Source organism: Argentina anserina, chromosome 6, assembly GCF_933775445.1.
Source record: "Argentina anserina chromosome 6, drPotAnse1.1, whole genome shotgun sequence".
NCBI lineage: Eukaryota > Viridiplantae > Streptophyta > Magnoliopsida > Rosales > Rosaceae > Argentina > Argentina anserina.
In genome coordinates this window covers 2,901,345-2,913,552 of record NC_065877.1, presented here as the reverse complement: position 1 = coordinate 2,913,552, position 12,208 = coordinate 2,901,345, and the positions used below count along the sequence as shown (strand labels likewise).

At 39.3% G+C, this 12,208-nt stretch overlaps 3 protein-coding genes across 5 annotated transcripts in view; all 3 read right to left on the bottom strand.

The window, feature by feature from the left end:
- The window catches only part of LOC126797663 (uncharacterized), a 251,411-nt gene that overhangs the window by 225,986 nt on the left and 13,217 nt on the right, over positions 1 to 12,208 (bottom strand). The window lies entirely within an intron of this gene.
- LOC126800859 (putative F-box protein At2g02030) lies at positions 217 to 1,557 on the bottom strand. The gene has a single exon (XM_050528279.1). It carries the CDS (start codon positions 1,555 to 1,557, stop codon positions 217 to 219), a length of 1,341 nt encoding a protein of 446 aa, XP_050384236.1.
- Positions 9,441 to 10,718, bottom strand: LOC126800857 (F-box/kelch-repeat protein At3g23880-like). Its single transcript, XM_050528276.1, has one exon. The coding sequence runs from the start codon at positions 10,716 to 10,718 to the stop codon at positions 9,441 to 9,443; it is 1,278 nt and encodes a 425-aa protein (XP_050384233.1).

Below are 12,208 nucleotides of genomic sequence, written 5' to 3'. Positions count from 1 at the left end.
TTAATTTCATCATGCTACAAAACAAACAGAATTGCAGATTACATGATCCACATTCCACATAACAATACTTTTCTCAATAACACCTGTCTCTGGCTCATACAAACAATCCGGAAGCAATACACTAAGAAACAGCTCATCAGCCGTGTCAAATATGTGATCTTGTACTTCTGTATTTCATTACCTATAAGTACCGTTTATGTACATCTTATATATTGATCAAGCTTCCTGAACGAGTTTGGGAATTCTGTCGCTACCATCACTATATCCGTTAACTGAAACCACACTATTGACGTAAAAAAGAGCTTGACTGTTCCACAGAGACACTCCATTAACAGGAAGATACTTCACTCTTTTGGTGATATAGTCATACAAAACCATTGCACATTTATTCACGGCCACCAGAATAGATTGTCCACTCGTCCCAACAAATGCTAACTGAAACTCAATGTACACAACAGGTTCGATAGCGAAGCAGTTTATCCACGACCCCTCATCACCACCTTTGTTATTCAGCACAAATATGTGTACGCATTGATAGTCTGCACACCAACTAAGACCAACAGCAACTGAGTCTCTCCACAACCCAAAAACCTTGTGATAGTAATAATAACCATTTGGAAATCTCATAACATGAAACGTCTCACTGTCTATGTCAAATGAAATGATCCTCTCTTTATCCTCGTAAAAAAAGGTTTCCTCTCCTCCTGAATTAGCATCCTCGTCTGTATAGGAAAGTGGAACCTCAAAATACTCCTTCTCATCTTCATGTCCCCGCCAATATAGATTTCCTTTACAGTATATGGAGACAGTTGAATCGGGCCAAACGTTTTTGCTTCCATTGTCAAGAGCACCAGCTTTGATTTCTCTCCAATACTTCGTAGCGAGGCTATATACTTCTGCCCTAGGAGGATGTATTTTAATATCATTTTTTTCATTGAATTCTCGTTGGGAATATAAAACCCTAACGACCTTGTAATCTTCACAATTGATATTACAGCCAAATCCCACAGCAGCCGTGGATGAACCTTGAGGTTTAATTTCAGCAGCATAAAGCGCAAGACATGACACCGGAAGCCGGTTGAATTCCTTGATTGCTGGATTGCATAAGACAACTCTTTTCCTATAATCTGTTATGCAAATGATCCCATTGCAGTGACATGCAAGATCTACATATTCGATCCCGGTCCATATGTCCCTCCTTCTTAGTCCCATGGACAATGGAACTCGGAGGTCCTCCGGTGAAAGATTAAGGTGATCGTCATCGTCAGCAGAATTAATATCATCAGGGCAAAGATCCAACAATGACAGTACCATGTCCCTCCTTTCAGTGTTGACGTCAAAAACATAACGTTTGAAGAGAATCGTAGTGGAGGAGGAGAGTTTGTTGTCCTTTGAAACTGAGACGTGTTTGGCTGCGAAGTTGGAGCTACTGATCAAGGCATGCCATGATCTATGGACGCATTTGAATCGCATAAGAGATTTTGGAGGCAGCCTTGATAGGATTTGCACCTTCATCTCTTGTGATAATTTGGAAAGATCTCCCACTCTCAAACTCATCTTAACTTCCCACCTTTTTTTTTCTATGCACTTCAATAATATCATGAAAATGAAGACTTGCTCATGAACTCTGAGAATCTTATGAAATCGATTAAAGTGACAGAAAAACTTTCACTGTGAAAAATTAGACAACAGTTGAAAGTTTGGTCTAACGAAGGGTGAGGCCGGCCGTTTACCTATCTGCCAATTTAGTGAGGTTTTCTGATTTCTTCTCCATTTGCTTCGTAATGTCGTAGTTTTTCTGGCTCTTGTACTTCAAAGGTCAAATTAACAATAAATTTCATAAATCTCTAGAGTGAATGCACGGATCTCATGTGTTGGATGAACAAGGGTCTCTAATTTTCCCTAGAGCCGTTTGGTTATGCGTGATTACCGGTTCGAAATGCAAACGCTATTTATGGTGAGTCTAAATATATTGTGCTATTTGCTTTTTTTTTTTTACACTATCTTTTTTTGAACTGAGATTTCAGACATTAAAAGCAAACTCAAGCCAAGAATGTTATTACATATCCACCACTATAATAGACAAAGCTTCATGGTACAAAACCAAAGTGATACATAGGATAGATCCTCTATCTAAACACTTTCGCCAAATACAAGGAACGAAGACCGATGTCAACACCGGTAAAAAAAAAAACAAAGCAAAGAAGTTTGAAACTAAAAAAAAAAATACACAAAGCAAAAATGTTCGACTCCAAACATGAGCTAATTGGGCCAAATCAACAATAAAAAAACATCTTAAACTTTCTCCTCCCCCTTGGCAGTAGGGGTCGAAGGTTTCCCATCATAGAGGTAAGCAAGCACTTAATTGGTCACCTGAGATTGGTTTTGGTTGAGGCAACTTTTTGTTATTCTGACCCGGTGGACAACCTGGACCATGCCTCTTTGGCACCACTCCCACAGTAGCAAGGGTGCTAGGAGCTTGAGCAAAACCACCATCACGCCGCTCTACCAGTCCCAGTGACTTTGGAGTAAATTTGGAAGGAAATTCAGGTATCTTCAGTCGTTTCAGAGGGGCATCACTTTGAGTGTTGGTGAGGATATTCTCAATTGACTTGAATAACTTCTTTGGAGAAGGGGTATTCTCACTTGAGCACTTAAGGTTCAAGTCATCATCATCATCAGAGCTATGAGCCTGCATACCAGTATGATGAAAATTGACCAGAACAATAGCTAAACTATCATCAGATTTCTCAAACAAACTCTTTTTATTTATAACCACAGGCTTTCAAAGATTGCTTGGACCGACATCACTTGAGCAACTAGTATTTAGATTGAACAAAGATCGCAAGCTAGGGGTTTGATCCGAATCATGAGTACCAGATAAACGAAAAGTTCCTTTGTTCAAGTTTTTATTATTATTTTTAATACGATTGATTTCTTTTTAGCGAGCACATTTGGTTGTATAGAGTCGATAGAAGTTACTCATGTGTGGCTGCTGGATCATGGTGACACTAGGCCACTAGCACAGGTTTACTAGTTATACATGGACATCATTCCAAAAGCTTGCAATCATTAATAAATGAAAGTAATAGTCCAATGACACCAATATAAAAGACTGCCGGATCGGTCGCTCAAGACCTTGGGTCTCTACTCGAATTCTGTAAATGTAAAATTGTAACAAATGTTGACATGAGTAATCTTGCCCGTGTGTAATTAGCTTACTACTTTGTATTAAGAATATATATTTATCATAATTAGTTTCCTTAGTAGTTTAGGTGTGTATCTTCTATATAAACCACGTTGTTGGTGAAGAGAAATACATCAGAAATTCTCTTTGCTTTGTTCTGTTTGACTTGGCATCAGAGCCAAAATCTGATCTGGGTTCTTTTGTAGTTTCCCCTGCAAGGAAAAAATTCAGTTCCTTTTGTTGTTTGGTTCTTGTAAACGTCACATTACTTGTTCTTTGGTTGTTTCTGCTGGTCCCTTTGAAGTTGTTTTTGGTTCTTTTTTTTATTTGGTGGTTTCTTTCTTTGAAAGTTGGTGGTCCTCTTCTGGATTTGTTGCCGGTCCCTTGAGATTGCTGGTTCTATTCTGTTTTATCTCCAACGATTTGCTGGTCCTTAAAGTTTTTATTTGATAGTGAAAAAAAATAGTAAAGATGGTGTTACCGATTGAAGGACATAAAGATCCATCTGAGAGTGCATCTGGAGAGAAGAATCCTATGATTCAGGAGGTTGTAATTGTTCATAATGTCACTGAAAATTCTAGTTTTGGTGTAAAACTCTATGATACTAATTATCAATTCTGGCAGAGACTCGTGAAGCTTCATATTCAGGGTATTGGAAAGTGGGGTTATGTTGAAGGTACTAAACCGAGACCTGTTGCAGGAACCAAAGCTGAGGATTGGGATATAGCAAATACTAATGTGATGGCAGTTCTTCTCAAGGGCATGACTCCAGAGATAATGAGATTGTTCTCTAATTATGGTTCTCCGAAGGAAATTTGGGATGTTGTTGCTACTACATACTATAATGGGAGTGATTTTGCTCGTGTTCATGAATTGAATGCTAAGGCATTCAAAACCACTTAGAGCGGACAACCAGTTGCAACCTTCTATACAAACTTGAAGAAAATTTGGTAGGAGCTTGATCAAAGAAACCCTAACCATATGACATGTGAGGCAGACATCAAGTCTTATCAGACCAAGCAAGACAAGATGCATGTCCACATCTTTCTTGGTGGTTTAGATCCTCATTTTGAAGGAGCAAAGAATGAGTTGTTGCGCCGTGAAACTCCACCTACACTAGAGCAAGCATTTGCTTATGTTCGGAGAGATAAAGGTCATAAAGTAGTTGCTGAAAATCTCCATAATGAGATCTCTAGCTTAGCAGTCCAAGCTGCACCTCCTCAACCTCATATTGGGAACACTACCCTAATTCCATCTTAAAATCAGTATCAATCAAGGAATCAGGGATATCAGCAGAGTCAAAATTATAGCCAGATAATTTGTCACTATTGCGAGGATTTTGGCCATATCAAGAATCAATGCCCCAATCTACGACCTTCCGATTCCAACTCAGGGTGGAGAGGAGGCAACAACAACAATAAAGGACGTGGAGGCCGTAGTGGTGGACAAAGAGGCAAAGCAGCGATTCAATTGGTGCCGCAACCTGACTTGTACGGTGGTATTGAAGGCCAAGACCCTTCAAAGGGTAAGGAAGCTCGAGGTAAAATTGGTATTGCATTGCATGTTTCTGACTTTACTGATAGTAATACTTGGATAATTGACTCTGGCGTGTCTGATCATATGACGTATGATAAAACGTCTTTCATTTCTATGTCTTCCCCCACTATATCTCATGTGTCAAATGCCAATGGTGACTCTTTTCCAATCTTAGGTATTGGGTCTATTCAGGTCACACCATCCATCATATTGCATAACGTACTTTATGTACCCTTGTTGTCTCATCATCTTTTGTCTGTTTCTCAATTATATGCACAAAATAGGTGTTCTATAACCTTTTACCCCATGTATGTTGTGTTTCAGAGTCTGTGTACCAGGGTGATCATTGGCAAGGGAGACCTAAGGGGGAGACTATTTCACTTGGATTGCATGTACACAGAACCGACATAAGCGCCAAAACAGCCTTTAGCCCTGATATTGAGTTCTAACAGATTGAGCGAGATATGGTTATAGCACAGATGATTGGGACATCCGTCTTTTAGTGTGATGAATAAGTCCATGCCTTCGTTATTTTTAGGAGTTCGTGAGTCTCGCCTACATTGTGAAACTTGTGCTTTAGTTAAGAGTCACCGGTCTAGTTATCCTTTGAGTTTCCATTCTAGTACTATGCCTTTTAAGTTGATTCATTCGGATTTATGGGGTCCATCTAAACACTCTACCCTTTCAGGGATGCGATATTTTGTATTATTCATTGATGATTTTACTCGATTATCTTGGATAGTATTGCTTAAGACCAAAGATTCTGTTTTCTCTGCTTTTACAACATTTCATAATCTGATTCGTACTCAATATGATGCTCATGTTAAAATTTTTCGTTCTGATAATGGGGGTGAATTTGTCAATCATATGTTTCATGAGTATTTTCAACAACGTGGCATCATACATCAAACTTCATGTTCACAAACACCTGAGCAAAATGGGGTGTCTGAACGAAAAAATCGACATCTTCTGGACATGGCTCGATCTCTCCTTTTGAGTGCTAATATACCTATGTACCTTTAGGGTGAGGCCGGTTGTGTGCGTCTCATATTATTAATCGTTTTCCATCAGTTCCTCTTCAAGGTCGTGTCCCGTTGGATGTTCTATCCAACTTTGTTTCTATCCCGTCATCAAATACTCTTCCTGCTCGTGTTTTTGGATGTGTTGCATATGTTCATTTGTACAAGAATCAGAGAACAAAATTAGATGCTAGAGCTCTTAAGTGTGTGTTTGTTGGATATAGTACTACTCAGAAAGGCTACAAATGTTATCATCCTCCATCGCATAGATTTTATACTACCATGGATGTTACGTTCAGTGAAAATTTATGTTATTTCTTTCCTCCAGTAGTCCCTCGTGAGGGGGAGCCATCATGTTATTATGAATATATGTTTAGTAGGCAAGATGGAAGACTGGTTGAATTTTCAGCTTTAGAAAGGGCAGATTTGGAAAATAAAAAGTTGACTGATGGCTCAGACATGAATGGCGATACAGAGAACCCGACCAACCCATCCCCAACGTCAAGTCCCAGTCATGGGGAGACGTCGACCGGAGGAGAAAACTAAAAGATACCCCCGATTTCGACTGGTCTGGGTTTCGTACCGAGATCGATCGGAGGAGAGGAAACATCAGTTGCGCGTGCACCGACATCGACCGGAGGAGAGGAAGCTGTGCCTGTGCCAGCGTCGGCTGGTTTGGGTCGTTTGGGTCCGGCGCCGACAATGGTATTTAGAGAGGAACGATCAGACATGTGCAACAAATCATTGGGATCCGACCTGCTTGGGATTGATATGTGTGTCGATTATGTTTCAATCAAGAAGACGTTGATCGAGCAATTGTGAACAATTCTCCAAGTTTCCCCTATCCTACGCAGGTCTCACACGCCAATTCATCACCCGAGGTATGTTCTCATCATTCTCATGTGTCCACTAATGTTCCAATCAAACAATTACCTAGTCGTTCTACTCGTGGTCAGTCTCAGAAACACTATGAACCCACTTTAAATGCAAAATCGAAATATCCTATTGCTATTATGTGTCGACCCATAGGTTGTCTAAACCATATGTTACTTTTGTGAGTCAATTATCTTCGGTATCTCTTCCTAGTAAAGTACAGGATGCAATGAATGATGGAAAGTGGATGCAGGCAATGGCAGTCGAAATGAATGCTCTCGAGAAGAATGGTACATGGGAGTTAGTGTCATTACAGCCAGGAAAGAAAACAGTTGGTTGTAGGTGGGTGTATAATGTGAAACATAATTCTGATGGTTCGGTGGATAGGTACAAGGCAAGATTAGTGGCTAAGGGCTACACTCAGAAGTATGGGGTGGATTACGATGAGACATTTGCACCAGTGGTCAAAATTAATACCATTCGGGTGGTTCTTTCATTAGCTGCTAATCTTGATTGGCTTTTACGACAATTTGATGTTAAGAATGCATTCTTACATGGTGACTTCCATGAGGAGGTTTATATGGGTTTACCTCCTGGGTATGGCGTGTCTACAAGAGAACAAGTAGTGTGCAAATTGAAGAAGTTACTTTTATGGGTTGAATCAATCTCCTAGAGCTTGGTTTGGGAGATTCACCAAGTTCATGAGAAAAATTGGGTACCGGCAAAGCCATTCAGATCATACGTTGTTTTTGAAACATAAAGGTGGTAAGGTGACTGCCTTAATTATTTTATGTTGATGATATGGTTATAACAGGTGATGACCTCGAGGAGATTGAAAAGTTACAAAACCAGTTATCTTATGAGTTTGAGATGAAGGATTTAGGAAATCTAAAGTATTTTCTGGGAATTGAAGTTGTTCGTGGTAAAGATTGTATTGTGCTTAGCCAAAGGAAATATGTTCTTGATTTGTTGGCAGAAACATGTATGCTTGATTGCAAGCCTACCGATACTCCTATTGAATAAAATCATCGGTTAGCAGAATATGTGGATCAGGTTCCCACCAATAAGGTGCAATATCAGAGATTAGTTGGCCGGTTGATTTATTTATCTCACACTAGACCTGATTTGGCGTATGCAGTTAGTGTGGTGAGTCAGTTTATGCATAATCTAAGTGAGGCTCATATGGATGTTGTAATCCGAATCTTGCGCTATTTGAGGTCTGCTCCAGGGAAGGGATTAGTGTTTTCAAAACATCGTCATTTAGATGTTTCTGGATACACTGATGCAGATTGGGCAGGTACTATTACAGATCACCGGTCTACATCGGGCTATTTTATGTTTGTTGGTGGTAACTTAGTCACCTGGAGGAGCAAGAAACAGAAAGTGGTGTATCGTTCTAGTGCAGAAGCAGAGTACAGAGGAATGGCTTGAGGTCTTTGTGAGATGTTGTGGTTGAGACATTTGTTGAGAGACTTGGGGGTCAGATAGAGAAAAGCTATGCCTCACTATTGTGATAATAAGGCTGCAATTGAAATTGCACACAATCATGTGCAATATGATCGAACTAAACATTTATTAAAGAGAAGTTGGATGACCAGATTATCTATTTCCCGTTTGTCCCTACTATGGAGCAGCTGGATGATATTCTTACGAAGACTCTTTCCAGTAAGACATTTCATGACTCGCTTAGCAAGTTGGGCATTTGTGATTTGTATGCTTGACTACAAATGCAGGTTTAGTCAAGCAATAAAGGTAAATGACTCCTTAAATGGTACTGAACTCTACTAACATTGTAACACTCGACTTCTTCAAGCCGTGACCAAGAGATCGAAGGTCGGGTCACCATCTTCAATACTAAGTGAACCATGCTCCCATGCAGGATCATGCGTGCTCTCCCCAATTAACAAAACTAAACGAAAATCTGACAAAACCAAGTAAAATTGTATTCTATGTTTTGCAATTGATTGTCAATCACAATTGGAGGTTCTTGAGCATTCTATAGCGAAGTACTTGGTTAGCTCGATCTGTATATATGCTTTCTTGAAAAGCTCTTTGTCACGAGTTTACTCTTTTGTACGTACTCGTGAGACCTTAGTACGCAGCCCATTTTACGCAAACACTTTAGTTAGAACAAATGGAAGAAGGGATAAGAACTTTGGAAGAGAACTATTGTATTAAGCTAAGAAGAGGTTTTTACAAGCTTTACTAGAGAATTTGAGTGTTTGTAACTTGATTTCGAAAGGGGTGTCTTTCTATTTATAGAGAATTCTAGAGAACTTTTTACACATCTAAGAGAAATCTTGAGTACTCTAGAGACTTTCAGAGTGGTATGTCTTCATCCCTTATTAGACTCATCGAACTAGAGAGTTCTAGAGATGTCTAAGGGATTCCTAATCCTTCCAAAGATTTTCAAGACCTTCCAGCACCTTTGATATATGACCCTCCAAAGGCTTCCATATATGGCATTCAAGAGGTTTCCAAAACCTTCTGTAATAATACGGATGCTTCCACAATGCTCATGTACTCTCTAAAACCTTCATTGAGTCGTGCGTGTCTCAAAATTGCTCATTCTTCTATGGTGGGACGTGACATATATCTTGTTCTTCACCATCCAGTTCGGGTGTCAACAATTTGATTCTACAGTTGGATTGTAAAAACTGAATTGTGATGCTTCTGTTCTAGGAAATGGAGGTAATGGTGGTAGGGGGTGTACATGTAGGCCGTGAAAGTGAAAGATTATTGGTGGCTGGTATGGGTGTTAGAGCAGGACATGGATCATAAACTATAATACTATATTGCTGCATCATCGTGCATTGATATCGAGCCTAGTACCTCGATCCGTTGATGGAAACTATACTCATAGTACATTCTACAGCTCTAGAATAATCCATAACCCCGGCATTCAAAGGAAAACGTTTGAATTTGTTGGTACAAACTTCTTGAAAGATTACTGCCCACTCGGTCTTGAAGGCCGCAACTAATTGCTTATTGTACCAAAATAATCCCATTTCAAAAAAAATGTGATCTGCTTCCGGCTCAAAGGTCAAGTATTTAGTCCAGGAACCCTCACCACCACCAAGGTCATCCATCACCCAAATCTCCCGTATCGCCTTCGTTGATGGATAAGGACTCCAAGGAAGGTTGGTGCAAAATGCAATCGATGATTCTTTCCACAGTCCAAACCCACAATTATATAAGTTACAATCATCTGGGGCCAATATAACATGAAATGCCTCGTTCCCTATATCAAACGAAATTATGCATTCTTTCAAACCACTTATGTCATCATCTTCATGTTCTGAAAAGTCGGTAACAATGTAATGTTCTTCAACGAGACGTTCACGTCCGCACCAATAAAGAATACCATTACAGTATATGGAATGATGCGACTGTGGCCAATATGTAGTAGATTCCGATATCAAATCATCAGTTTTGATTTCTTTCCAAGACCTTGTAAGGACGCTATATACTTGTGATGTGGGAGGACGAATAACAACACGCTTACGCATACCACGCTCGTTCATACCATCCTCGTACTCATCATGCCCATTATATAAAATTCGAACAACTTTGTAATCTTTGGATTTGAGATCATAACCAAAGCCGTCACCAAATGAATTCGAATGCGAGGAAGGCACGGGCAAAAGGTTGAATTCCTTGATTGCTGGATTGCATAAAACCATGTAATTTCTAGAATCAGATAGACATAGTATTCCATCACAATGAGTTGCTATAGTTACACAGAAACGATGACAATCTGCAAAACCCCATAGCGGACTCTGAAGATCCTCGAAAGAAGAAAGGAGTTCATGATCATCATCATCGTCACCATCTACCCCATGGCAAAGATCAAATAGCGATAGCAAGACGTCCTTCCTGCCAGAGTGGATATCTTCAGGGACAACACGTCTGAAAACGAGGGTAATCGAGGAAGGGTGTTTGCAGCGCTTCAAGACAGAGAGGTGATTGGCTGCGAAGTCTGAGTTATTGATCAAACATTGCCATGACTTACGGACGCACTTGAATCTCATCAGAGATTTTGGAGGGAGCCTTGACAAGATTTCCACCATAATCTCTTCGGCGAATTTGGAAAGCTCTGTCATTATCACATGAAGATGCTCTTATGCATGCAAGTACCTACGTCCTTCTTATATGAAAAGGTTCCAGCGAAGCTCAAATCAAGCTTTTGCAGAAACGCGGGATGAAAATCCAGAATCCGGGAGAATGTAAAAGAACACAGGATAATACGATATGATGTGCTACGTACTTTATAGAGATTTCTATATTGGCTTGGTTTGTATCAGTTGTATGTATTATTTTGACATGACAGAAGACATTAGACCCTACGTGACATATCCCAAACTTCATAATTCACGTTCTTCCTCCCATGCATGTACTCATATCATGATGTATATACCACAAACAGCTTTTAATCTATGGGAGGTTGCTCCTGCGAGCAAACCAAGTTAAGTTAGATTCGCGCGCGCATTGCTTGTCATCACCGTCACGTCCAATCACTTTATTGAAAGCACATAGTTTGAATCACATGAAAGGTTCTCTCTCAAATTTAAATTTCAAGAATGACACAATAATCTGAAAGAAGCTGAACATCACCTGAATCAACATGGGCGATAAAGAAAAACTTGTAGGATTAGGAGGTTAAAACAATGACCGGCCAAAATAGAAGTCTCCGCCTGTGTGATCAAATCACATTATGATTGGTTAGAGCTAGATTGATATAATTTTGCAGTTGTATCACACCAAAATGATATTAGATCGCCGATATTTCCCATATTTGTAATATTTTTTCAGACTTCTTTCAATAAATTTTCCATTCTAAAAAAATGATATTAAATCGCAACTAAATTCAAAATTAAGATGCGTTTACCAAAGTAAAAAAGTTCAAACAACCTTGAGACTATATACATGTTTGATATTCAAACTTTGAACAGATCAATCCCGTTCACACGGTCAGTAGCTGACCATAGAATTCATGCTCAATCACCATTGGATGTAAATCCAAGAGTGAGGAGAATCTTTTTAAAATTGAGTTATTTTATTTTCAACCATTGGATTTACATCTAATGATAGTTGAGCATGAATTCTATGGTCAGCTACTAACCGTGTGAACGAGACTGTGAAACAGATTATTAGAACATGCATGTTTATTATATGGATCAGAACTTATGCAACTTACATGTAGGATCATCAAGCTAGCTAAGGTGCATGTACCATAACAATTTTCCACCAACACATTAAAAATTTGGTTTACCAATATATAAATATACATCCGGAAATGTATTAAGTATTTTTTTAAGTCCATATTTTAGGCCAAAATGCATCAAAATAATGTGAACGAGCTGGAATTATATTAGGGAATCAAAAATAGATAGGATTAAATATTCCCCTAAACCCTGCCTAACTTGCTTTTTTAGGTACACAGCATCTCTCCTAACTTGAATCACAAGTAAATAAAATCTTCCCACCCGACCCGACCCGAATGATAGAACCCGAATAAAAAAATCTTATCTAGCACTCTCAGAAGAAAAAAACGCCTGTTCTGACAAATAAACAGCAGCGTCAACCAGAATTA

Excerpts from the sequence above, each read along its gene's own strand:
- LOC126800857 (XM_050528276.1), bottom strand. The coding sequence starts at position 10,718 with ATGACAGAGCTTTCCAAATTCGCCGAAGAGATTATGGTGGAAATCTTG.
- LOC126800859 (XM_050528279.1), bottom strand. The coding sequence starts at position 1,557 with ATGAGTTTGAGAGTGGGAGATCTTTCCAAATTATCACAAGAGATGAAG.